A 26,080-nucleotide genomic window follows, 5' to 3' on the forward strand; every position below is an offset into this window, starting at 1 on the left:
CGAGGGGAATCCAGGAAATAACGACCGTTCACGCATACCTGCCGCGCAGCTGACTCCCCTTCCTTGTTTGAAGGTCAACTGGCTTCCTTAACATGTGTTCTCATAATGTTGTGAGTACTGGTTGCAACAAGTCGCCATTGTGCATTTTGTGTTACTTCAAAATGAACGACGTGATTGATAATCCCGCCGACTGTGAGGTGAGGAGTGTGATTCGATTTTTGAATGCCCGACATTTGAAACCTGCAGAAATTTACCGGCAATTGAAAGAAGTGTATGGTGATACTGTAATGAATGAAAGAAATGTGAGAAAATGGTGCGAAATGTTCAACAATGGGCGAACAAATGTCCACGATGAAACTCGACCCAGATGCCCATCACTCATCACAGAAGACCTGAAGACTAAAGTGAACGACAGAATCTTGCAAGACAGGCGCACATCACTCGACGAATTGTATGTTGCCTTTCCTGACATTTCTCGTTCTTTGCTTGGTGAAATTGTGTCGCAACATCTTGGCTACCACAAAATCTGTGCACGATGGGTTCCACGGCAACTGAGTGACCAACACAAAACTCAGAGAATGGCCTCAGCATTGACATTCTTGATGCGATATCACACAGATGGAGACGCCTTTCTTGATCAAATTGTGACTGGTGATGAGACTTGGGTGTCTCACAACACCCCAGAGACCAAGCGCCAATCACGTCAGTGGCATCATCCCTCATCACCCAAGAAACCAAGAAAATTCAAACAGACTCTCTCAACACAAAAAGTCATGGCTACTGCCTTTTGGGATCGCAAAGGTGTTCTTTTGCCGGATTTCATGCCAAAAGGCACTACGATCAATGCAAATCGTTATTGTGAGACTTTACGAAAACTACGGCGAGCCATCCAAAACAAGAGGCGAGGAATGCTTTCGAGAGGAGTTGTGCTTCTTCACGACAACGCCCATCCGCACACTGCTGCTTCAACTCGATAATTGCTGGATCAATTCGGTTGGGAAATCTTTGATCATCCGCCCTATAGTCCAGACCTTGCTCCTAGCGATTTTCACCTTTTCACTAAGCTGAAAGACTTTCTGGGTGGTACGCGTTTTGGAAGTGATGAAGAGTTGAAGAAGACAGTGAACACCTGGCTTAATGAACTGGCAGCAGAGGAGTATAACACGGGAATTCTAAAGCTAGTGAACAGATACGACAAATGTTTAAATGTAGGTGGTGATTATGTAGAGAAATAAAGGAAGCTTCAGTTATGTAACAGACTTTGTTTTTCAAATAAATATATATATTTTTTCATTATTACAACAAAACGGTCGTTATTTCCTGGATCCCCCTCGTATGATAATTTTCACGTTGTCCTCCAGTTCAAAATACAATAACCATCTTTCTCCTTGTACGGTCTTAGTGTATCTGTCGACTATAACGTTCAGTTCGTCAATATTCCTTGGTTCAGGTGGTAGGTGCAGCTTCCTGGCATGGCGCACAGGTTTTTTAATAGATGGTTTCTTCGGTAGATTCACATTGGCTTCACTTGCAATACGCTGTAACTCATTTTGAATAATGACAGACATTGGTTCTCGGGAATCCCTGCCCGTGCCTTCATGTTCTCTACACATTCCTTTGCCTTAATCCTTCCCCAGTCTGCAGAATGATTCTTGTGTTCAGACGGTTCTTTGACGACACTGCTTCCATCCTCTGATAACGTGACTGTTGCATTACACCTGCCATGCATTTCACAGCGCCAAACAACTCCATTCTTATTTTCTCTAAGTTTCGAGTACATGTAGCCAAGATATATTAATTTGTCAGAGCCTCTTTCTGATTTTGTGAAGCGAATTTCTTCCCCATAGTTCCTATTTAATTTACAGCTTCTAGATTTGTCTTGTGCTACCATAGAAATATATTATAAATTGTTGCGAATGTGAGTAGGTCTATTGCCTTGAATTTTAATGTGTGGCTAATTTTCTTTGATACGAATTTAAATTATGTGGCGAGTTGCCTCTGTGGACAATTTTCTGTGGCCAGTTGTCCCCAACCCTTCTGTTTGTTGGATTAATATTTTTCTTGTGAAACATACACGTAAAAGTTAGGACTTTTAGAGCTCCTCTGCTACATTTTGAACACTCGTGTGTGACAAAATATCTGTAATTAACAATCCTTTAATTGCACTGCTTTTGGTACAGTCGCTTTTGAAAGCATCCAAGAAATTCTGCAATCCGTATTGTTTTGTTGCTTTCATATATCACAATTCACATAGAGCTCGGATTCATTGCTTGATCATAAAAAATTGTACGGAATTTGAAGAATTTTGTAATGTTCAATTCTTCAGTTGCTGATTATATTAACCTGTTCACTTTATTTTTGCTTTTTACTCGCCACTTAATGCCACACTCTGCTTGTGCTTACTAGGATCTGCTAGTATGGTGCATACATTTGTGTAAGATGTTTGCTGTCATATGGCAGCCATACACAATCAGATAAACTAAGGTTAACAGCCAAATTCACTTCTTCTTATTAACAGTACACAATTGCTTTAAATTGTTCACTGATTTTCTTTTGGCTGCTGCTAATGTTTCTGCCTGGTGACATATATTTCAGTTGCTGATTGTAGCTGCAATATAGAATACAAACAATATGTTTTATTTTTAATGATTTCGAAACATCTCTGTTGCTTGCAATGATGATAGCCTTGTTTCCTGAAAAGAATAAATAAATATATCTCAACATCATTAGTGAAATTCGATGGAATTTTATGCTCTCAGTGGAATTAAAAAGAAAATACCAACGTTAGAAGTTGAATTTATAATAGGTAATTAAATAAATGAAATTATTTTTTTTATAATTGTTATATAATTAAATTTGGTATGTGCATACATGGGCATCATTAATATTTTATTATGAACGTGTATAGGTTGTCAAGATTGACAAAAGATCACTCTTTGCAATAACTGAATTTATTCAAATTTTGACAACAATAAAAGCAATGCCTTACATCAGTCTAACTTCACGTTTCATTTATTCACGTCCTATTGCGTCACTTGTGAAATCCAAAGATGCTTGGTTAACGATCCAATAACTAGTGGCCTGTTAAATGTCTGTTCTGCAACCCGACAATCCACTAACTTTAAAGGTACACTAACTAATGTAGGAATAGATTATTTTTAGGTCTGTTTTCTTGCAACCCAGCATAAGACTTCTACGAAAGTAGTAGTGCATACAGAAGAATATAATACTGTGTAACTATTTCCTCTCCTTTACCCCCTTAACTCCTGATGAAACAGTTCTAAGACAGAATTATAGAAAATGAAGTAATTGTGAACATTGTGAATGTTTACAAGTTGTTGGCTTACTGTACTGAAGAGAGAAAGAGGGGAAAGCATGAAAATAAGGAAAAGAAAGTGGGATAGAGGGAGAAAGGAGGAAATAGTGTAGTTTAAAAAAGAATATAAAGAACATACATTACACAACTATACATGACGCGTTACCATTATTACACATTACACGAAAAAGAATGCGAATGGGGTTGATTAATTTTTAATGATTGATATTGTATTTAAAATTCTTTGTTATAGACATACGATTAATATTGATATACTGTCAGTAGATAAAACTGAAATTATTTTTGTAATGACTGAAAACAGTTCTACTCCCATGACCTCAGCATTGATAGATGATGACTCCAATCTCTACAGGAAATGTTCTTGTTGTGTGTAAATATGTTATGTATGAATGTTTAGTGTTCCTTCATTGTTTTAGAGTGTTTGATCAATGGTATCGGTAATTGATTTTAAACTGGCATTTCTTCAATGTTGTTTCTTTTAATCTTGTGATATTTATTTGCAGATCAATTTGGTAAGTAAGGACGCGAAACAACATACTTTTAACGAATATAATTGAAGAAAAATTCGAAGAAATTCTGATGATCTCGCATGAACATGCAGGAAACTTTATGTGGGTAAAGATTATAATGATTTTTCGTTGGAATCTTTTGCAGAGAAATCAAATGTTTAATTAAAATCAAAATTAAAATTTTTGTGACTATTAAAGAATTAAAATGACGCTATCTATTGTCAACATGTGGAGTCAACCTTAAGAAAGTCTTACAATTTTCTCGTTCTTCAACCATAACCCAACAGACGGTGAAATACACATTTTCATTGATATGCAATTTACTCGTATTCCAATTTTTCTGTGTTGTAGAGCTGTCTTTAATTTTTTTAGGTACCGGTAATAGGTAGGAGGGAAAGAAAATACAGGTATTTGGCTATTAGGATTGATTTGTTGGGAGAGATGTTCATAGGCTATTGTGTTTCTATAAATAACAAAAGAATAGTGCTTGGATTTAGGAGATGGATAAAGTAACGTCACAAATTAAGTTTCAACCTCTCTGAGAAAATCATGTGTAGACCTACCATAGTACCATAGAATAAATGCTAAATAAATATAAAGGCAAAGACATAAATTTGTTCTAGTTTGTTTGGTAGAATTAATGTCTATGGACAATTTTTCGAAATGAATATTAAAACAGATGAACATCTTAAATCAATTTTTTTTTGCCTTACAACAACGGTTTTTACATTTAGTATGAAAAATATGTCGTCCGTGGTACAGGTCCATTGTTCATATGGACAGTTTATGTTATCAGTTAATAATATTTAAATAATCTGTACCGGTAATAAATTTATTTACTATTTTTATGTACCTATGTATTATTGAAATAACACATTTTCGTTGTTTTATTTGGATATAACAATCGTTTCAAGAAGAGGCTATAATAGACCTATATAAAAAGATTTCGTAGTGAACTAAATTAAAAGTAAAGCAGTACTGGTATTTACACGTGTACGAATTAAGACAGAGCTATAGGTACTCCTCTTGTGGGAAAATTGGCATCACTGCTGTACATGACGATGTAATTTTAATTTCTTAACACACATTAACTCAAAATGTGCCTTACTGACTAATGCTAGTCATGTGTGATGAAGTGTGTGCATGAAATTAATTGCTTAGCTGTTTGCTTCATTCCTGATTAGCTTTGTGTTAAATTTTCACGCTGTGCTTTCACGTGCTTCAGTGCACTTATCTAACATTAGGAAAAGTGTCAATAATTAACTTATATTATAACATACAACTAGTGGAAAAGAAATGTTGTTTTACAATCTTTGATTGCTAAATATGTGTTGAAATTGTCTGTTATATGCATATTAAGTTTACTAGCAGTGTGTTTGATTATAATATGTAGGCCTACCATTTCAACAGGAAGATTTATCCTTTTCTAAAGAGTGCTGATTAACTAATGTTATAGCATAAACTCGTCATCGGTAATATATATAATACGTACTATCCAGACGTATGTATATTACTGAAAATTTATTCTTTACCAAAAATGAACTTTATAAAATAGAATTAAATACAATTTTATGTATGGACTGTGCAAATATATCTCAACATAACCCTATAGACTGCACTTACATTGAACACTACAGGTTGCACATCAATATAAGCACCAATTTCTGATAAGAAAATAGAGAATAGTAGATATGACTCAAGAGACTTTCCTTATAAATAAGAACATTTCTTAAGGGAGGAGGTATGGCATTGGCCTGCAAAAATTTAGTGAAATTCATTTTTTTTATATAGTATAAAAGCTAAATGAACAAACTTTTCATGCTTAATATACATACATTACACTTTATAAAAGATCATTCAAAATTTTAAAATAGCTAATAATATCAAATTTGCATAATTTTTTTACAACCATAATTTACATAATAAAATCTACAGCTAATTAAATATCTGAATGATTCTTTTACATAAGTATTCTAAAGACCTACATCAGCAACATATTTTAGAATCTTTTACCTACTCCTTCAGAAAAAAAATATTTATTCTTAATAAAAATTTTTATAAAATGTAATATTGAAGGTAAATATATAATATATTTCTTGAAGGATGAGTAAAATATTCTAGATTATGTTGTTGTTGATGTATGTCTTTAGAATATTTATGTAAAAGAATCATTCAGATATTTATGTAAATGCTTTAGTATGTATTTGCCTTTTTTTTTTTTTTTTTTTTTTTTTTTTCATTTGTATTTACACTTGTATCTTGCATTTGTATCTGTTTTTATTTCTTTTTTCATGTCATCTCCAATTTTATGTTCTAAGCAAATATTTGTACTGTCTATTGTAATTGGGGTTTTGCCCTTTTATAGACATAATTAAATAAATTAGGTATTTTAATATTATGAATAGTGTGTCATAAAATGTAATGTACTATATATATTAAGCATGAAAAGTTTTGATGATTTAGCTTTAATAGTAGCTGAGATATAAAAAAATTAATTTCACTAAATTTTTGCAGGCCAGTGGTGTACTTCCCCCATTAAGAAATTTTCCATTCAAAAAATTTCTTTTATATTAGAAGCAGTACTGTCATGGAGGCCATACAGAGCCATACATCGTATGGGAACCTACAATTTTTTTAATTAATTGTACGAGGAAAAGAAAATTTTGTCTATATGGAGCCATATGGCATATGGGTGCCTAAGTTTTGTACAGATTTTAGATAATCTCTTGCTGTTCCTAATGTATTTTATTTGATGTTCATAAACAAAAGTGTCCACCTCTGCAGCACTGGAATCCAGAATTATATAAAATAATGGTTGAAAAACAAGAAGCTGCAAATACACACTCCAAGATTCATCGAGACAAGTGTGCATCTATGGTGGGGCTACATGGTGTATCTTTAAATCAAACTTGTTGTACAATTAAAATGTAAAGCAAAACAATTTCTTTATTTCTTCTTGAATATGAAAAAAAAAAAAAAATCATTAAATGACAGTCGGAGAGATAGAGAGAGGAGAGTAAAATATAAAATTTACTTTGTCATATGTTAAAAGTGTTAAAATTGTTAAAAAAGGTATATACCTTCGATAGACGGCCCGTTTCGACGCTATGTGTTGTCGTCTTCAGTGTCTCTTGAACCACTGGTGATCTTGATTCTGCGATGTGCAGTTGTCGATGGTAGGGGTGGGGGTGTGGACATAGCGTCAAAATGGGTCGTCTGTCGAAGGTATATACCTTTGTTAACAATTTTAACACTTTTAACATATGACAAAGTAAATTTTATGTTTATAACCAAGTGTTAACGAGAACTTTAAACAATGAAAGAGTAAAATATATTTCAAGGGAGAAAACAAGGGATGGGGCGTATGGCTAAGAAAAAAATTACCATGACAGCACTGATTAGAAGAGATACATTATTTTTTAATACATGTAGACTAATAATAATAGTAATAATAATAATAATAATAATAATAATAACAATAATAAATAATAATAATAATAACAATAATAATAATAATAATCACGAAAATTCGTAAAAGTAATTTAAACATTGTTACAGCATTTTAAAAATAAAATAAGGTTGGACTGTGTGTTTCTAAACTAGAGTTTAAGTTAAAGAAGTCTTTAGGAATGAACAATGCAGAAATAATTTATGTCGAAAGGTTGATGTGAAATACCGCAATATAAACTATAATTGGACAACAGCTCGTACAATATAACATTTTAGAGAAACAAGCCCACACTATAATGTGAAACTCTTGTATAAAACAAGAAATAACATTTCAGAAGTGATTGATTTGGTTGCTATGGAAACTCAAACAAAGCAGGAGCGAAGGTTAGCTTTAGGTACAGTAGTACACATGCTTGACGAAATAGGACAAGAGTACAGGTACCGGTATGCAAAAGCTTTGTCCTAATGGCTATGTTCACATTTCTTAAAATTGCAGGCAGGCAGCTCTGCTCAGCAGTGCCGTGGTGGGGACAGGCGTCTCCAAGGCATGACGTCTACTGTGGTGAACTTGTATGGACATGGACAGCACCATCATCGCTATGTGCAGCCGACCAAGTCGACAGAGAGCCTGCTGCTGCTCCCGAAGTATGCTGTGGATCCAACACTTTCCGACTCGAGTCTTAGCTGTGACTGTTTAGACGTGACATCCCCAGTAGGCGACGGCTCTGCGCACGCGCCTAGATTCTTCCCCGTCTCCAGCCCCAACGTCTCATCGTCTGTGGAACCTAATCACGGTAACATGTACCACCAGAACAAAGCTAGTCAGACTGATAACAAAAAGAGTCCGCAGAATGGGGGAGCAGAAATAACACGTCTGTGACATTAAGTTATATCTTAGAATAAGTATAAATAAAGCCGCAAACGTTCTAAAAGGAATTGGCATAAGTTTTCTCAAGTAACACTAGTCATGTTTGTTTTTTATGGTACTGGTATTGAAAATGAAATTTGTAAAACAGACAATAATATGTACACTAGAAAACAATAGTCTGCTTCGCCACTCTCTGGCGCAATTGGCTAAGTGAAGTCGTAAGGACATGGAAAACATCATTCTGATCAGAAACTGGATTTTAATGAAAGCTATTTTGAATGCGTTCGGTCCAGAAGAAAGTAGCTGTTCATCGACCATATGATGACAAAAGAGCCATCGGCGTGGCTTAGTCGGTTAAGGCGCTTGCCTGTCGGTCTGAAGTTGCGCTCGGGCGCGGGTTCGATCCCCATTTGGGCTGATTACCTGGTTGGGTTTTTTTCCGAGGTTTTCCCCAACCGTAAGGTGAATGCCAGGTAATCTATGGCGAATCCTCGGCCTCATCTCGCCAAATACCATCTCGCTATCACCAATTTCATCGACGCTAAATAACCTAGCAGTTGATACAGCGTCGTTAAATAACCAACTAAAAAAAAAGATGACAAAAGGTTGCATTTGCCTTATATTGTCTTTCAGTTTCTACATGAAAATGATGATAGCAGTGCACAGTAAAAATCATAAATTAAACTCAAGCTTATACAATATAGAAAACAGTCCATTGCTGTGGAGTAACGGTAAGCATTTCTGACCGTGAAACGAGCAGGTCTGGGTTAAAATTCTGGTTCGGACAAGTTACCTGGTTGAGATTTTTTCCAGGTTTTCCCCTCAACCCATTAAGAGCAAATGCTGAGAAACCTTCGGTGCTCGACCCTGGACTCATTTTGCCGACATTATCACCTAATTATAATTGTAATTGTATTCTTAATATTGTAGTTGTAATCCCCTGGTAGAGGGGAAGAGAAGGCCTGATGGCCTTATCTCTACCAGGTTAAATAAATAAATAAATAACGCCAGATAACCGTAGCAGTAGATAAAACACCGTAAAATAACCAAATTAAAATATGTTGCCAGGCGTTTGACAATAAAGCCATTTGACCTCTTGCACTCCAATATAAAAAAAAATTCTGTACCATTAAAGTAGTCCCCACCCAGAGATCCGATTGGGGGACTATTTCACCTCTAGATAATTTTACCCTAATGGTACTCATTTCATATTGGAGTGAAAATGGCAAGTTGTAGCCGATTTAAGTGAACACCATATTTTAACGTTTTGGTGGCTACTTCATTCACACACAACCCCCAGAATGTCTGGAGGACCACACCTGCCGTTGGTCGACGGGTCCATTGGACCTAGCTGGGAGATCTTGTTGATCACCAGCTTTCCCTCCGTAAGCCACTGGAGGACGATTTTAGTGCCATAGCAGGTCAGCACTAGGAACAGAAAAGTAGAAAGAGGAGGAAGGAAAGGGATATGAACCCCTAGGCCTCGAATGCTCTAATGCCGTCGGGGTCGAAGAAAGTAAGAGTTCAGTCAGAGGACTGGATAGGAAAGGGTATAGAGGGAATTAGGTATTGAATAGAGGAAAATTATACCAAATTCGGTCATTAACTCATCAAGCTGACCAGTGCTAATGGATGAGTAGCCCCTCCCTTTAGTTCAGCTTGTAAAATTATGCTTACTAACAGCTGCACCACGGGAAGGTAGGGATGGGACATTGGGTATTTGTCCAGATTGGTTCCTTAAAGCCTTCAATGGGAAGGATTAATGGCTCTCCCCCCTGTATCCGACAGATACCATTTTGCAGCCAAATTAAAATATATAACAATACAAGACTCTGCAACATATAACGTAAAACTATAAAGTACAAAACCTAACACAGCATAGAACATAATACAATATGCGTCAAAACAAATAGTACTGAAAATGGAAACTGCGTTTTTATGTAACTAGAAATCTATAAACTGCAGTTAAGCAAAGCGTTTTAATAGATTGAAACATAAACATATCTTCATAAAACAAAATTCCATGTTCACTGACGCCTTTTTTAATAGTATAGTATAGTATTTATTAGCTGTCGTTATAGCAAAAGCTAATGACATTGTCAAATTACACGTGTGAAATTATCGTGCAAAAATGAAAATTATTCTATTACAACACTAAACATAAAACAAAATGATCACAAATACTCCTTAGAGTTTACAATTGAGAGTCAAGATTATCAAAAATAGGCTAATATCTAGATGAAAACTGTAACACACTGATCACAAATATTATTTGATTTGCTCCGTTTATATACAATAAAACAAGAATTAACTTAACAATTTATGAGGATTTCCTAATATATTAAAAAATAATAATACAATTCAGAGAAAGAAACCTAAAAAATATCTACAGCTTGATTTTCTGATTCAAAATATTCTTGCACAGAATAGAATGGGTTTCTAAGAAGCCACGTTTTCACTTTGACTTTGAATATGTCGAGTGACACTTCCTGCGGTAACATGTTGGACATTCTACAGCCCAACATGTTAGGACTACTTTTAACTTTGGATAGTCTGCAAAATGGTATGTCCAGTTTGTCTTTATTCCGAGTATTATACTTATGTTTATCCATCCTACTGGTGAAGCCATAAAAATTTTTCTTGATGTAAAGAAGGAGTTCCAGAATATATTCATTAACAACTGTTAAGATGGACTCCTGTATGAACAATGGTTTACAATGTGCTTCGCTTGATACTTCTGTGATAATTCTTATTGCTTTCTTCGTCTACAAAATGCTTTCTATTATTTTCTATTGGCTAACCTTATTATACAAAAAATAAAGACCGGTACAGGACAAAATACACAATACACGAGATAACCAATGAAAAACAACACACATACAAGATGACACAATAGAAGACAATACAATTTACAAGACAACACAATGGAAATACAACGAAATGCAAAACCTGAGATAATAGAATACAGAACATGAAAGAGCACGCAACTCTTTACAACAGAGTGTATCAGTCGTTCATTTTTTTAAATCTTAATATTTGCTATTGACCGAGGGACATAAAAAGTCAGTGCTGATCGCAATCCAAGCCCACTTCACTCGATGATAGTTCCAGAGAAATATTTATGTTCTGTTTGCATGATATCATGTTTCTTCCTGGACTGAACGCATTGCATTAACTTGTAATTATAATAAAAATATTTATGAGAACATTCTGAAGGAATTGTATGGTAATTGAGAAAATTATAAAACTAAACTACAGACCTGCAGGTTTACAGATGTCTGCAAGAGAGAGTTTAATTTCTTCACCTGAATCGCAATATTATTTCAGAATTACATATATTCGCTCCTCACTTCTAAATTGTTATTGCAAGAAGCCGTATTTTTATGAAATGGTACTGATTCTTTTTTAATTCCCAGTTTTTATATAACTTAAATTATACAACATTAAGTGATTTAAGGGCAGTTTGTCCAAGATTTTTTTCTAGTCTTATGTTTGTCCTATGGAATCTCATTTAAAAGAACATTTCATCCAATTCTCATCAGTCCAATACGACAATTCACCCAAAATAAATTAGTCCAATGTAAAATTTTGACCAATCTAAATTTAATTCGCATGTATTTGTACATTACCATATTAAATTACATATAATGGTGAAACTACTGAATCAGCTTAGTCCTCCTGAATTATTTCTTCTGCTGGGTTTACTTTCAAACGATATGAGATTGACCAGAGTTATGTTGAGATCTGGTTTTCCAGCCTTGTACTGTGAATATTACTGTACTAAGGAGAAAATGCGCTCTTGGTTACATAGATACCGGCTGTTCATTGAAACTCTAATGTTCCTTTGTCCTCCGAGAATGTGTGTGATATCCTGTTCATTCTACTTCTGCTTCTTCTTCAGACTCAATGAACCTCAAAGCGATGGATGATGAGCCAATAACAAATCCCTGCGCCGGAGAGAATTTTTCTCCGTTCCATTACTCTTTCATCGAATAATTTTGAAGATAAAGCATTGGTTTTCCTCTGTCACTCGTTATAATTTCTGCCATATTCAGAACTGAAAATATTAATGATTAGAAATGTGGAAACAGAAATTTTAAGTAACTATGGAAACGGAATGTGTCTTTATTGCGTTGACTGACTATCAGATGAGACAAAAGTAGAGACAAAAGTATAGAGGATGAACAGGATTGGACGAAATGTCTTTCTGACCGAGACAAGTTGTGGACATACATTGGACGAGATTTGGGTTAGACGAAAAAGATTGGACGAAATGTCCTGGAAGCCATTAAGTGCATCCTTCAGCAAATCATCATTACATTGACAATAAAATTTTAAGACCAAGCATTGTAAATACTGCTAGATATTAATCAATAACTTTCATTTAAAATTATGCAGTCGTACATTGCTGCAGAGTAGAATGTTATGTTTCTGTGCTTTCGTAGAATATCGTAATTTAGGTAATTGAGATGGAAGTCGTGCAACACATTTCACGGTTAATTATATTAAAATTACGATTATTCATTTTACATAACGTCTTGAAAATATAAAAATTATTTGTTGCTTATATCAAGTCTAGACATAGCAGACGCTCAAGTACTGGTATACCAAATTGCATCATACTTTTCAAGCGGAAGACTTTTTCATAACACACTTTTGTTTTGAAAAATGTCATAAAAGGCCTAGCACGTATTCCTACAGGAGATACAGTGTGCAGCACATAATATGTATTAATGAACTCGATACTGCCCTAGTCGTTTGGGCATTTTGAGGCATTAAATGCATTTGCATCGAAATCATTTTGTCTGTTACAAATATCACAGGATTCTCAAGGGATGGACATTGATTCCTTTGATGAGATTACATAGGATGATGCAACTTACAATTGGACTAATCATAATCAATGTAATTCTGAATTAAAAACTACAGAGGCTATTCAGAAGAACTATGCGATGATATGGCGATAACTGAATCAGTCATTTTAGAAAGGACTCTAGCCCGAAATCACAACACCAATCAAATCTCCATAAAAAATGGCCTTATTTCAGGAATGGGACCTTTTCAAATGTACCATACTTTAAAAATGTTCAGTTTCTGTATATCTTAATGAATCCATGAAATAATGTAATTTCTAAGGTGTATTCAAGTATGACGAATACAATAGCGTCCTATCAAAAGTGGACTAGAGCCCTTTCTAAAATGACTGATTCAATTGTCTAATGGTAATGGCAGGAGAAATTGAGGAACTAGAATAATATCTACTCCAAAGTCGCTTTACAAACACAAATCTTTAAAATGTTTGCCCCTACCAGATATCGAATTCAGACTTTCTTAGTAGAGCAACCAACTGACAGAATTACTGCCCATTTTTCGTTAATTATAATACGAACAATTAATAGGAAAGCTCGGATAAATTTCAGAACACGGATTCCTCCCTTTCCCTCTTACTTCAAAATTCCAACCTTGGGCACACAAAATAAATTATTGGCACTGAAACGTGACTTTTCGTAAGCATGATGATGCGCATTCGACAAACACAGACAAACCTGCTCTTTTTAGTATTTTAAGATGTAATTGTCAGTGAGGAATCCGTGTACTGAAATTTTCCCAAAAGCTCATATTTTGTTATTTAAAAAAGAGTTGACAATAATAAATAAGTTCACAAATGAATTGAGTAAATATATTGAAGTTATTTATGCTAGCAAAAATTCTGCATTTGTTTTTTAATTAGCTCTCTCTCAGTTGCTGGCACATGTCGCAGTGAATTAGTTTCTGGGAATTGCCAATATCGAAATCAGACTTAATGTTTGTAGGCTACTGATAATTGCTTGGAACCTGCTTGATCACTTCAATTGTTCAAAATGCTGTTTGTTCACACGTACTTGTAGACTTGGCTGCATCGATTTATTAAGCTGTCTTTGCCGTCTAAAGTTCTAGCACAATTAATATCTTTAAAAATATCTGCTGCTACCAGTATATTATGTTTTAGTGCCCTGGTTGTGCAAAGATTATTTTTGTACACCATGCTTTTAATATAGGTAGAAATCGCATTCTTTGTAGTCATGGGAATGAATATTTTTTGTCATTGCACAACACATGGCTGTCTTAGACAAAGCAAGGTTTATAAAGAAATGTACCTTAAAACAGAATACAGTAATTTATTATTGGGAAGGCTATGATAATTCACTGATGATAATTTTGTCCTCAAGAACACTTCTTGTAAAGTTGTGAAATGTGTGGGATCAAGAGAATGAAAATTTAATATGTAATCTTAAGAATTCGAAAAATGTAATGGAAAGAATGAAGATAATCACTAAAATAAGTGCCAAACTTTCACTAGGACTTAGATCAGTCAGAGTTATCAGAATAGTTCATACTGATTCGTCACTGCAAAGAGTCAGCACTTACATTAACCTCATTGAACATGTTCAACAAGCAGTCAGTCATTTTATCATGGATTTTTCGTTGAAACATTTTTCAGTTTAACTATTACAGTACTGTACCGGTAATGTGTTAACTAAGACGATATGAGTAGGCCTACCTGTACACAAAGATAGAGATACCAAGATATGTACCATAGCTCCAATGAAATATTGAACGAAATAACGGACTTTTAAACTTGTGAAGTTGGTGAAATTTACAGGTATTCATGTAAAAGCTGTTATTCTCCTGGTATATTTAAAAAATCGTTGTAGGAATAGTGTTTTCTTTTTATTATTATACAAGATGTATCTAAATTGGTGTCAAATATTTCGGGGACCTGTTCCTAACACCAAAACATTACAAAAAGTTCATATGAGCATTGGTCTCAAAATAATTTATTTCACAGTTACAAGACAAAATTTAATCTTACAAAAATTGCTTGAAGTGTCTTCCTTCTGCTTCGATGTGTCCCCTAAACCTGCGTTACATGCTCTGGCGTACTCTGTTGAAAATTCCTGGAGAGTTTCGTATTTCGTGAAATCCATTTGGATACGTTCTCAGAATATCAACATTAAGTAGCCTACAGGAGTCTCATAAACCAGGGACTTTAAATGTCCCCAGACGAAGAAATCCATTGGATTCAAATCAGGCGATCGAGCAGGCCATGCAATGAATCCCCTTCGACCAATACATCTTTGGGGAAATCGATCATTAAAAAATTACGAACTATCAGACTGAAGTGAGCTGGAGCAGCATCGTGTTAAAACACATTCGTTGGATGACGTCCAGAAGCACATCTTCAATTAAATGATGCAAATCATTTCGTTCTGTTCACTCACAGAATACATTTTCTTTTGATTTCTTTGCTTTACAAAATACAAACAAACAAAAAACCATCAATCAGCGGTCAATGAAGGGACAAATTCTTTAATAACTCCCTAACAAATGGTTTTCAGACCCATGTTCTTATTAACTTTTTTAATTGTTTTGATGTTAGGAACACATCCCCGAAATATTTGACACCAAGTTAGATACACCCTGTATAGTATAAATAGTTTGTTTTCAATGCTTGCTGAGTTCAAGTACAAAAACTGAAGGTTTATTTAGCCACATTTTATACTGTAATGAATTTTCATTCAACATATACAGTGTTGAATTTCCATTCTTTCGTCTCTCCTAAATGCGAAAAAGGTGTTACACTCGGCATTATAGCTCTAAGCTAGTATATAAGGATGTAGTGTTGGTCATTCCATATTGTTGAGTTCAGAGTCTTTTCTCCTCCCTCGAAATCAGCACTAATATATGTGATGATGAACTTTGTACAGAGTGATTTATATAGAACTGACACATTTCTTTCATTAATTGTTTCAAAACGAATTGTGCTAGTGACAACTTATTATTCCTAAAATGTAGAGGAATTTTGGGAGATTATTTACCTCTATAGCAAATGTTGAAAATGTCCTCCATCCTACATAAGGCACAACTCAACACGTCGTTCCATGTTTTTTTTTAGTAGGTTATTTTACGACGCTTTATCAACAACTTAGGTTATTTAGCATCTGAATGAAATGAAGGTGATAATGCCGGTGAAATGAGTCCGGGGTCCAACACCGAAAGTTACCCAGCATTTGCTCATATTGGGTTGAGGGAAAACCCCGGAAAAAACCTCAACCAGATAACTTGTCCCGACCGGGAATCGAACCCGGGCCACCTGGTTTCGCGGCTAGACGTGCTAACCGTTACTCCACAGGCGTGGACCGTTCCATGTTACTGGCCACTCGTTGGAGGACTCTATTGTCAATAGCTTGAATCTCCTGTGTGATGTTGTGCTTCAGATCGTCCAATGTCTGGGGACGTGTGGCGTAAACCCTGTCTTTTAAGTAACCCCATAGAAAGAAGTCCGGCGTTGTCAAAACCGGAGATCTCGGTGGCCACAGGTTCCTGGAAATTATTCGGTCGTCAAAGAAACTTGCGATTAGTTCCATGGATTCATTTGATGTATGGCATGTAGCGCCATCTTGCTGAAAATATCCTTGACTCAGCTCTACATCGTCCAGTTGCTCAACAAACTCCATGAAAATCAGTCGGTACTCTGCAGTGTTCACAGTCTGGTTAAAAAAAATTGGCCCCACTATTCTCTGTGCGGATATTGCGTACCAAACTCCGATTTTAACCGGGTGCATAAGTGCTTCATGGATGACATGTGGATTTTCGATGGCCCAATGGCGTGAGTTCTGTGAGTTCACATAACCGGATAAATGGATCCATGCTTCATCTGTGAACCATGTGATGGACAATATGGCAGGATTTTGCACAATGAACGCCTGAAACCAACGACAATATTTCAATATTTTATCCTTATCTGGTTCCTGTAGCTGATGAACAACCGTAACCCTATATGGCTTTAGGCTGCCAACAATAGGAATAAAACATAAACATCTGCGCATCTAGTGACAAGGAATCGAAACTCCAGAACATTCTGCTTAATTTGGTGCTAAAATTGGGTCATTGAATCAATTTCCAACGGAATAATTAAAGAAAGAAATGTGTCAGTTCTATATAAATCACTTTGTAGTTCAGGGACTCTAAAATGTAGGAGAAAATGGAGAAATTTGATGAATTATGAAAGTGTTGCAAAATTTATTTATTTGCACCTTATCATTGGTGTAAAAACATCCTTTTCGGTACTAGAATAGCTCCAACATTTACAATTTGGCACAAATACTTCTGAGTTCTTAAATTTCAATAAGTGATTAGAGAACTTAAGAATATGGGAATACTTGTCCTGACTACTGTCTTATTTTTGTAAAGTATGTTATTGATTAAGTTAGTAGAAATATTGAATATAATGGGGTCTTACAGGGCTCGAAACGAGTGGCAAAACATGTTGATTTGAGAGATATTGTTCTGTTCAATTCGTGTTTTATCCATGTCATATTCATTTTAAGAGTTGCTTAGGATGATTAGCAAAGAAATTACTAGATGTGCGGTGTTGCAACCTACCATAAGTGAATCGACTTTATATGAATTCTTGAGACTAAGTTACACTGATAATGTAGATTTTTTTATGCATATTAATTTAGAAATTGTGAACTTTATTGTCCTATCTCGTTTGTATTTAATTATTTTCTACTAAGACTTTCTAATTGAAAATTAATCTAGGTAAATTTTCCTCAGTAATGTAGTGGTAACTATATTTGCCATTGGATCTGATGTCTGCAGGTACAAAGCTGCTGAGGGCGTTATATTTTAAGGACGGTGAAGTCTTCAGCATGAGATCATGTTGAATGAAACTGAAGGTCTCGAGTTTTGCGAGGAATTTCCGAAAAATATTCTAGAACTTCTTTGTCCTCAAAGTTTAATCACGGAAAATTGAAAGAAATGAATATTAAATAATTAGTCTTCTGCATTATATTCAACTTAATTAATGCACTTACCCCAACAATTTGTGAGTTTATCAATATCAGTACTGAAGAAGTCACTGTGCAAACATTAACCGTCATTGTACAAAATGATGAACTTAACAATGCAGAATTTTATTGTGTACAATCATACAAATTGTAAACCTGCATTTAACTTAAATAACCAGGATGGCTGACAAACGGCGTGATTTTTATGCACAACTTTACTACCGTACTTCAAAAACTGTTAATTCACTCAAATCATACTGAAATCATTGCCACATCCACATACAGCCCAGACTTGGCGCCTCCGAACACCTAATTCACTGCTTGTCAAGATATATATTCCTGGAAGATTATATCATTGTAGATTAGGAGGTTCATCAGGTGTGATGGTAGTTAATGGGTTTCGGTATTGGCATTGATAAACTAATCAAGTGCATCACTAAATTTGTAGATTCTGTAGATAAGTAATCCAAGTTCACTTCTTTCTTTATGTGTAAGTTTACATTCCTGTTATTAAATGTTAGTGTGTGAGTTATTTTCCCAGAAGGGAAAAACTTGCTGTGTGTCTGTATCTTTTCTTCTGTCCAGCATTGAAGAGAGAGCTCTATTTAAAATTTTTAAATTTCATATTATTAGATATTGAAAAGAAAAAATATTAATGCTGAGTATCAGACTACATACATAAAATAATTTAAAAAAGACACATTTAGGTATCAATTATTTTAATATTTAGAATGACACTAAAAATGCTGATCTTCTGTCACCAATATTTAATACTGATCTCTCTCTGCTACAGAAACGCTTAAGAAGTGTGTGTAAAGACTGAAATATTCAGTCTTACAAAAATATAAGCTATTCAGTAGCATTATATACTGGAAGTGAAATAATCCTGCAGATTGAGAGAGACGATAGGGTACATTTAAATGAATAGGAAACCTATGTTACATTTTGTGATTAAATGCACGGTTAATTAAAAAATTAAGTTAGAAGTTTCAGCAGTCTGGCAACATTGCCGCTAACACACTGCTCTTTCTTCTCGTAATACAGATGTAAGGGGTCATCGAACTCAGATCTGTCTCTCTAGGTGAACTACCTCCCTATCTAGCTACAACATTGCAATTTGCTCATATCGTTCTGTGGTTTCAAATGAGTGGTTTTTAAATTAAATATTACATGAAAACCTCGCACGCTATTGAAATACGCCAGAGGGATAAATGATTATTTATTAGATTTTTTATCGGTATGGATAAAAATCACGATCCTACTCGCAATAGTTAGCGGATAAGAGGGTGTTAGACATTTGGGGAAAAACCTTTTTTCTTCTGAGAAAACTGTGGATTTTCCACCATTATATTACACTTTTTGTTACATATAACATGAGCTATTGACTGTGAAAATCTGCAGGGTTATTTTACTTCCACTCTGTATTTGCAGTAGAAGGAAATTCTTTACACTCATATCCGTATAATTTTACTGTTCCACATAAAAAAGTGTTACCTTACTTTTCGGAAACTCCTCGCATAAATATTATTATTATTATTATTATTATTATTATTATTATTATTATTATTATTATTATTATTATTATTACTACTACTACTATTATTATTATTATTATCATTATCATCATCATCACTATTATTATTATTATTATTATTATTATTATTATTATTATTATTATTATTATTATTATTATTATTATTATTATTATTATTATTATTATTATTTGCAGTATTGGAAATATTTTGATTAAATTTTATAGAAGCAATTAAAAATAAGAAAATATACAGTATAGCATGTTCCCCATTGATTACATGAAGAAAACAGAAAATGTAGGGGCTACTCTACTCCTCATATTTCGTATGAAAGAGTTCATGGTAGCCAATAATATAACTTCACAGTTAATTCTTTCATATTCTCTAGGTTAGTCTTTTTTTAGTACCAATTTCTCAGTATGCAGTCTTCCATGAACTGTTGATTGCTATTATAAAATTTGTTTTGTGGAAGTTGAAGGATTATTATTGGCTTACACACATTGGATCATCTTAGTCTATTTTACTTCAGTATGCAGCGAACTTTTGGTACAAGCAACATTAGAGTGACAGGTCCACTGCTTAACTTGTCATTCAAGGAATAAACTCTTTGAGTAAATAAAAGAAGTTCCCATAATTTCTTTAGTATCGGTGCATTGATATTTACCATTTGTCCATAGTCATATATTGAATATAATAGGTATTTAACTTGTTTTTTTGTGTTTACAGGTGAAATATATTGACTAAGACTAGCAAGAGATAAAGCTTGGAAACTTTATACAACTCTATTTGATACATTTATCTGTTTTTTAATCTGTTAAATCTTTGTTCTTCCATTAGCTCACAGACATGTTACGTACATGCTAAAGAGAATGTCGATATCATGTTTGTATTTTAAGTATTTATTTTTTTATTTTTATGCAGCTTTCCTTTGTTTTTATTTACGCAGAATAGTTGCCTAGTGATTCTTCGAAATGATGTGAATGTGCAGCCATTAAAATTCAGCTAGGCTAATAAATATAGCCACGTGTAACAGGAATGTTAAAAGAAAAAAGAGCGACATATTAACAATCTAAACAGATGACTAAGATTAAGTTTATGAAAGCAGATGTCAAATTTAATGCATTTCCTTCACTCAGCCAAGAATTAGATGTAATAGCAGACCAATAGCATAATTAAACAAAAAAGTATATAATTGACTGATGTTGCTTTTAATTTTCTGGCATATATCTGTAAATGAATATGTTAATTTCATACTTGTGAGGAAAGAATTGACTTTAATGAATGAATTTCTCTGTGGAAGTTTTGTACAAAATATATTTATAAGATGTCAGTATAAATAAATCCATATTGAATACAGATATCAGATGCGCACCCAGAGGGAGAAATTTCTTGATTTCTTCTTAAACTTGAGAGTTATTTATTTTAATGAAAAGCATTGAATGTACAGTATGTTTAAATAATACTATAATGGAAAGTGTATATCACATGTCTTTATAGTTGGAATTTTACCGTAATATTTGAAAATGGCAGAATTATTCATAACAGAAGAAATACCACTGTGAGGGGCAATCATATTTAAATCTTTTTAGACTGCAGATCTGGTTTCGAATCTCTAAAGGGCAGAGTTTACTTTTGGTGGAAAAATTGTGCTATAGCCGGATTATTCTTGTTCTGAAATTTATCAGTAATGGAGGAGAAATTGCTAACCCCTCTCACAATCTCCATCACAGAGGATCGGGGTTTGTTTTCGAGTTAGGTGTCACATACACAGATTGTATTCACTGTAATTTCAAGGTTGTGATTTTAATCCAGGTTTTAGTCCTTTGTCAAGACTATAAAACATAAAGATTACTTCCAAATTCCGTTGTAAAATTATCCATGGATAAGTATTGTAATAGAGATTAAAATTAATGTGGAAAGAAAAACTGTTAATATGAAGTGTATGACACAATAAGCAGCTTTCAAAAATGGTTTGACGTCTGTATTTGAATATCCCCTTTTCTGTAAACGTTCTCTTATGTCTTTTCTATTATATAGGATTTCTGTTGACAGTGAAAGTGGGAAATTCTTCATAAATGTTCATTGATATTAGAACACACTGGTAAAATTATGACTTATAAAAATTAATCTGCCTCTATTGAAGCGTCAGATGTGACACATCTGGCTTTCCTTTGTTAAGCATAAATGGGGGGAAAGTTACGCAAGCAATAGGAAAACAGACTGTTTTCTTATACCTTACAGTTTGTGTTGTCAACTCCATATTTGTAGGCTACTTTTTTCGTTACAATGTTCTTTCGTGTGTAAACTGTCAAAAGAAGGTTTCAACCTGATAATATGGAAAGTATCCAAGTCTTCAGAGTGATATCAGCTATAAAATAATTGGTTTATGGCAGTGAAACTTGTATAATTAGTTAAAGGAATAAGTAGGCTCAGTTCTAATTGAGCTGTCAACTTTAGAGTATAGGACTATGATTTGCAGATTGGAGAGTTGAAATATATTTCAAAGTGTTTACTTAATTATAGCCAACACAGATCTATGACCAATGACGTCGTAAACAAGCTATGTATTTCGGAGGCCATTAGACACGACTAAGCCCGAAAGTCATTTCAGAGACCATAACCGACAATTTGTTCTGAAGTTATTTGTATCGATTTATACTTCTTTGTGCGAGAAAATAATTTAAAAAATGTTCAGTGCAAACCCCTTCGAAATGTTCTCCATATAGCCTATTTGAACAGATTTCATTGAGAGCTTTAAAGCGATATCACGCACAATTGAAAAGCTTATTTTTAAAACGATCCATCTCCATTCCCATAACTTTGTGGGAAATCACGAAAAACGTTTTTAGGTCTAAAATTTCTTATCTGCTAGGCAAGAGAAATTGTGAAACCAAAGAGGTTGGGTGCATTTAGAATCGAATGAGAGCATGAGACTCTTTGATTCCAAAGTTGTAACTAATATTTTGTCGCAAATTCTGCTGTGGACAATAGTCACTTTTAACGCAAGATTTTTGTGGTTTAGAGGGCGTTCTGAAGACAAATCATGACAATTATATGTAGAGTTGTAATGATTGAAGAATGTATGGACACAGGAAGGTCATTTTCGTTATCAGGTGGACAAGAGACGTTTTGAAAATGACACTGTTATTGTTAAATTATTACTGGTTCTCAAATTTTATGTAATACTCAAACTTTAAATACCGGCATATGTACTGGTGACAACATTAAGATTCTGGATGAACCATGAATCTCGCGCCATTATGTGACAACACAACTCAACTGATGGCTACAACACGTTACTTTCGGTTTGATAAACTTAGTAGTGTAGAGACTGAAGAAAAATATAGTACAAGGCGGACAAATTGAAAATGAAAATCAGTTAAGCTGAGACTGAAGATAGGTAGTATCTCACGATATGGATAGATCACATGAAAACACTTCACACCAGTGGTGATATTCGGTCAGTTCGCACCAGTTCAGACGAACCCGTTGTTAAATTATTTCTAGGTAATATTTGCAATTACCATGGACATATACTGTATATGTTTAACATAGGTACATATGAGAGAACTGGTTGTTAAACTTTTTGAATATCACCGCTGCTTCACACCCATGTAGCGATATCATTCTGAGTTGCTTTTGGCAGTACACTCACTTTTGCTGAGGCAGTGTGTTCACAAGGCAAAAAACTTGTTAATTATGGACCACCCATTCCACTCCCTGCTACAGATTGTTTTGATAGCAGGGTATACCACTGTGAACTACGCTTTTTTCGTATCTTGTCAATTATGTCATATTTGCAAATCTAGTCTTTCAGGTGAAGCTCCCTGTAAAGCAGATTTGAATAATTTCAAGGGAAAAATTGTTCTGGGGCCGGGTATCGATCCCGGGACCTCTGGTTGAACGTACCAGCACTCTCCCAACTGAGCTACCTGGGAACTCCACCCAACACCGTCCCAACTTTTCCCTTTATATCCACACAACTCGCGTGGACTGACGAAACGCTAGAGACCCACATCGAGTGCACACAAACTCTGTGTGACTTGGAATTGTGGTTTTCTGTTAATGTACACAGTGACGTATATATTATGCAAATCTAGTCTTTCAGGTGAAGCTCCCTGTAAAGCAGATTTGAATAATTTCAAGGGAAAAATTGTTCCGGGGCCGGGTATCGATTCCGGGACCTCTGGTTGAACGTACCATGTCATATTTGTTGACATCTGGTCAATACATATCGTGAAAACATTGTGGAGAAGAACCATTGACTTCATTGTCAAGTACAGGGCGCTGAAAACCAACCATATCCTCCTGAGTCATGAGAGTATAGTATACTATACTTCATACATGATTATAATAAGATGTGCAGATACCCGAAGTATAGTATAATATACCTACATTTTTGCCCTGCAGAATTTTTTCAGCATTTTTCCTCATGTCAGTGACATTTTTTTAAGTGTAGAATTATGTTGAACTTCAAATATAAAACAACAAATGTCTCAGGACTCAGGACGGTAAACTTGTATCATGTATATTTTCATAAAGTAATAACAGTAAAAGGCTTTTCGATTTTAAATCTGAACTTTCATCCTAATTGAATATCATTTTGGGTGCGTACCTGTATCTATTATAATGTTGTTTTAATGCTACCAGTAACTGATTATGTTTATTCCAGCAAAAGAATGGAATATAACCTATACCTATCTTTTGGTTACATTATCAATTATCGAGTGAAGTTAAATCTATAAACCAAACCTGTAACCAAAGTTTTATTTTTATTGTAAAAATTGTGGCTATCATTATTATTATTATTATTATTATTATTATTATTATTATTATTATTATTATTATTATTATTATTATTATTATTATTTACTGAATTCCAAAGCTAATTGTTCTAACTGTACATAGCACTACTAATGGAAAGGTTTGATGAGACAGCATTTACCAAAGATGTCGACCGATTGATCTGATAATTTGGATGTAATCGGTATCTGTGATCATTTGTAACAGAATTTCTTTACCAAATAGAAGTTCTGACTTAAGAATGATGTACTGTATATAAAGGAATAGAAAAGTATTTAATATCTGATGTGTATAAAGCTTGCCTGAATGCAAAATTAATGTGTTCATACAAAAATTCTAAGTATCTTTGTTATTAATAAAATATACTGCATCACATGTGTTTTATTTTATTTAGCTTTACAGGAGTACAGCTCTAGAAGTTCTGATCATGTTTGTTTTTTTATTTCTCTATGTGAACATAATTCACATAGAGAAGAGAAACTAAACTGACAAGGAGAGAAACTTCATAAAAATCAACTACGATGTACAGATATAGAAATAGAATTTGGAGCTCCCTTATTGTATAAGTTTCGTTTACAACACACTGCTCATGTGCAGTAAACAAGAATCCTTGTATATATGCTACTTGTGGACAGCTGTGTGAAATTGTTGCCTACATACAGGTGGACTCCCATCAAGTCTCGCTCCAAATTTTAATTTTAATTCTGAAACTCTTGGCCACGTGTTGGGCTTTTGTCGGAAAGGAGAGTTATTGCGTAACAACAAGCATCATAGAGTCCGTGGAGCTATTGCCTGTCTTCTTCGGAACAAGGGTTGGGAAGTTCATGAAGAGGTCCACTGCATTTCTGAAGATGACTCTCACAGAAGAGCGGATATAATAGCAATAAACAGGCAACAACAAAAGGCTATTATCATAGATCCAACTATACGCATAGAGAGAGATCTAAACCAAGCTCATCAGGTTGATCAGGAAAAGAAGGCCATTTATGAACCTTGTATTCTCTATCTTAGTGCACAGTATAACATCCCTCTCTTCAATTGGTCAGTGACAGGTTTATTTTTTGGTGCTCGGAGTTCTTTACCAAAATTTACATATAATTTTTTAAAACAATTATCAATATCATCTTTTGAAATTAAAAAAATTATCTCGCAAATTCTTAAAGATTCCCTGCAGATTATACAATTTCATTTATACCACTCAGAAGGCCTTAATTAAGGATATGCTAATTTTAAATAAAATCTTTTATTTATAAGTATAATTTTAAAGTCATCTTCTAAGATTTTATTTTATAATTGATAATCAGTGGAGCTTAATTATTACATTTTATTTTTATAACAATACTCATATTTAATTAATTATATTTTTATTTGCTATTAATTTCCGGATCCTCGTGGTCATCCTTAATTAAGGCTGGACGATTCATTTCTCTCTATCTAACTTTAATAAGTATACTGTATTATGTAAAATATGATATACGAAAATTTTGTGATGTAAAACTGTACGAAGATTAAAATTTTAGTACAGATATTCATCGTATCTTTTACTAAAACATATTTTTTGGCGTTGTTCATCTGTGTGGTTTCTATAAGAGAATGCAATAATTGCATTATTGTGGGCGTCATTTTTTTCCTAGCGAATTTTATTATGACGTTACGAATCATTGAATAATTTTAGTATCCTTTCTTTTAAGAATACCGATAATTCGTAATTTCTTTCAGATTTCGTTCATATCGTAATTTTACACAGC

General features: G+C 34.1%; 1 protein-coding gene across 6 annotated transcripts in view; it reads left to right on the forward strand.

Moving 5' to 3' along the window:
• ssp6 (short spindle 6) overlaps positions 1–24,709 on the forward strand; it is a 321,247-nt gene extending 296,538 nt beyond the window's left edge. For 4 of the 6 annotated variants that reach the window (XM_069849099.1, XM_069849100.1, XM_069849097.1 and 1 more), the window contains one exon: positions 7,793–24,709. In XM_069849099.1, coding sequence (XP_069705200.1) covers positions 7,793–7,980 — 188 coding nt within the window. In that variant the 3' untranslated portion in view covers positions 7,981–24,709. Of the gene's footprint in view, positions 1–7,775 lie in introns of all 6 variants that reach the window. The other 2 variants (XR_011336609.1, XM_069849103.1) reach the window with 1 other exon arrangement.
• The last annotated feature ends 1,371 nt before the right edge of the window (positions 24,710–26,080 follow it).

This window comes from Periplaneta americana, chromosome 16 (assembly GCF_040183065.1).
Source record: "Periplaneta americana isolate PAMFEO1 chromosome 16, P.americana_PAMFEO1_priV1, whole genome shotgun sequence".
Classification (NCBI taxonomy): domain Eukaryota; kingdom Metazoa; phylum Arthropoda; class Insecta; order Blattodea; family Blattidae; genus Periplaneta; species Periplaneta americana.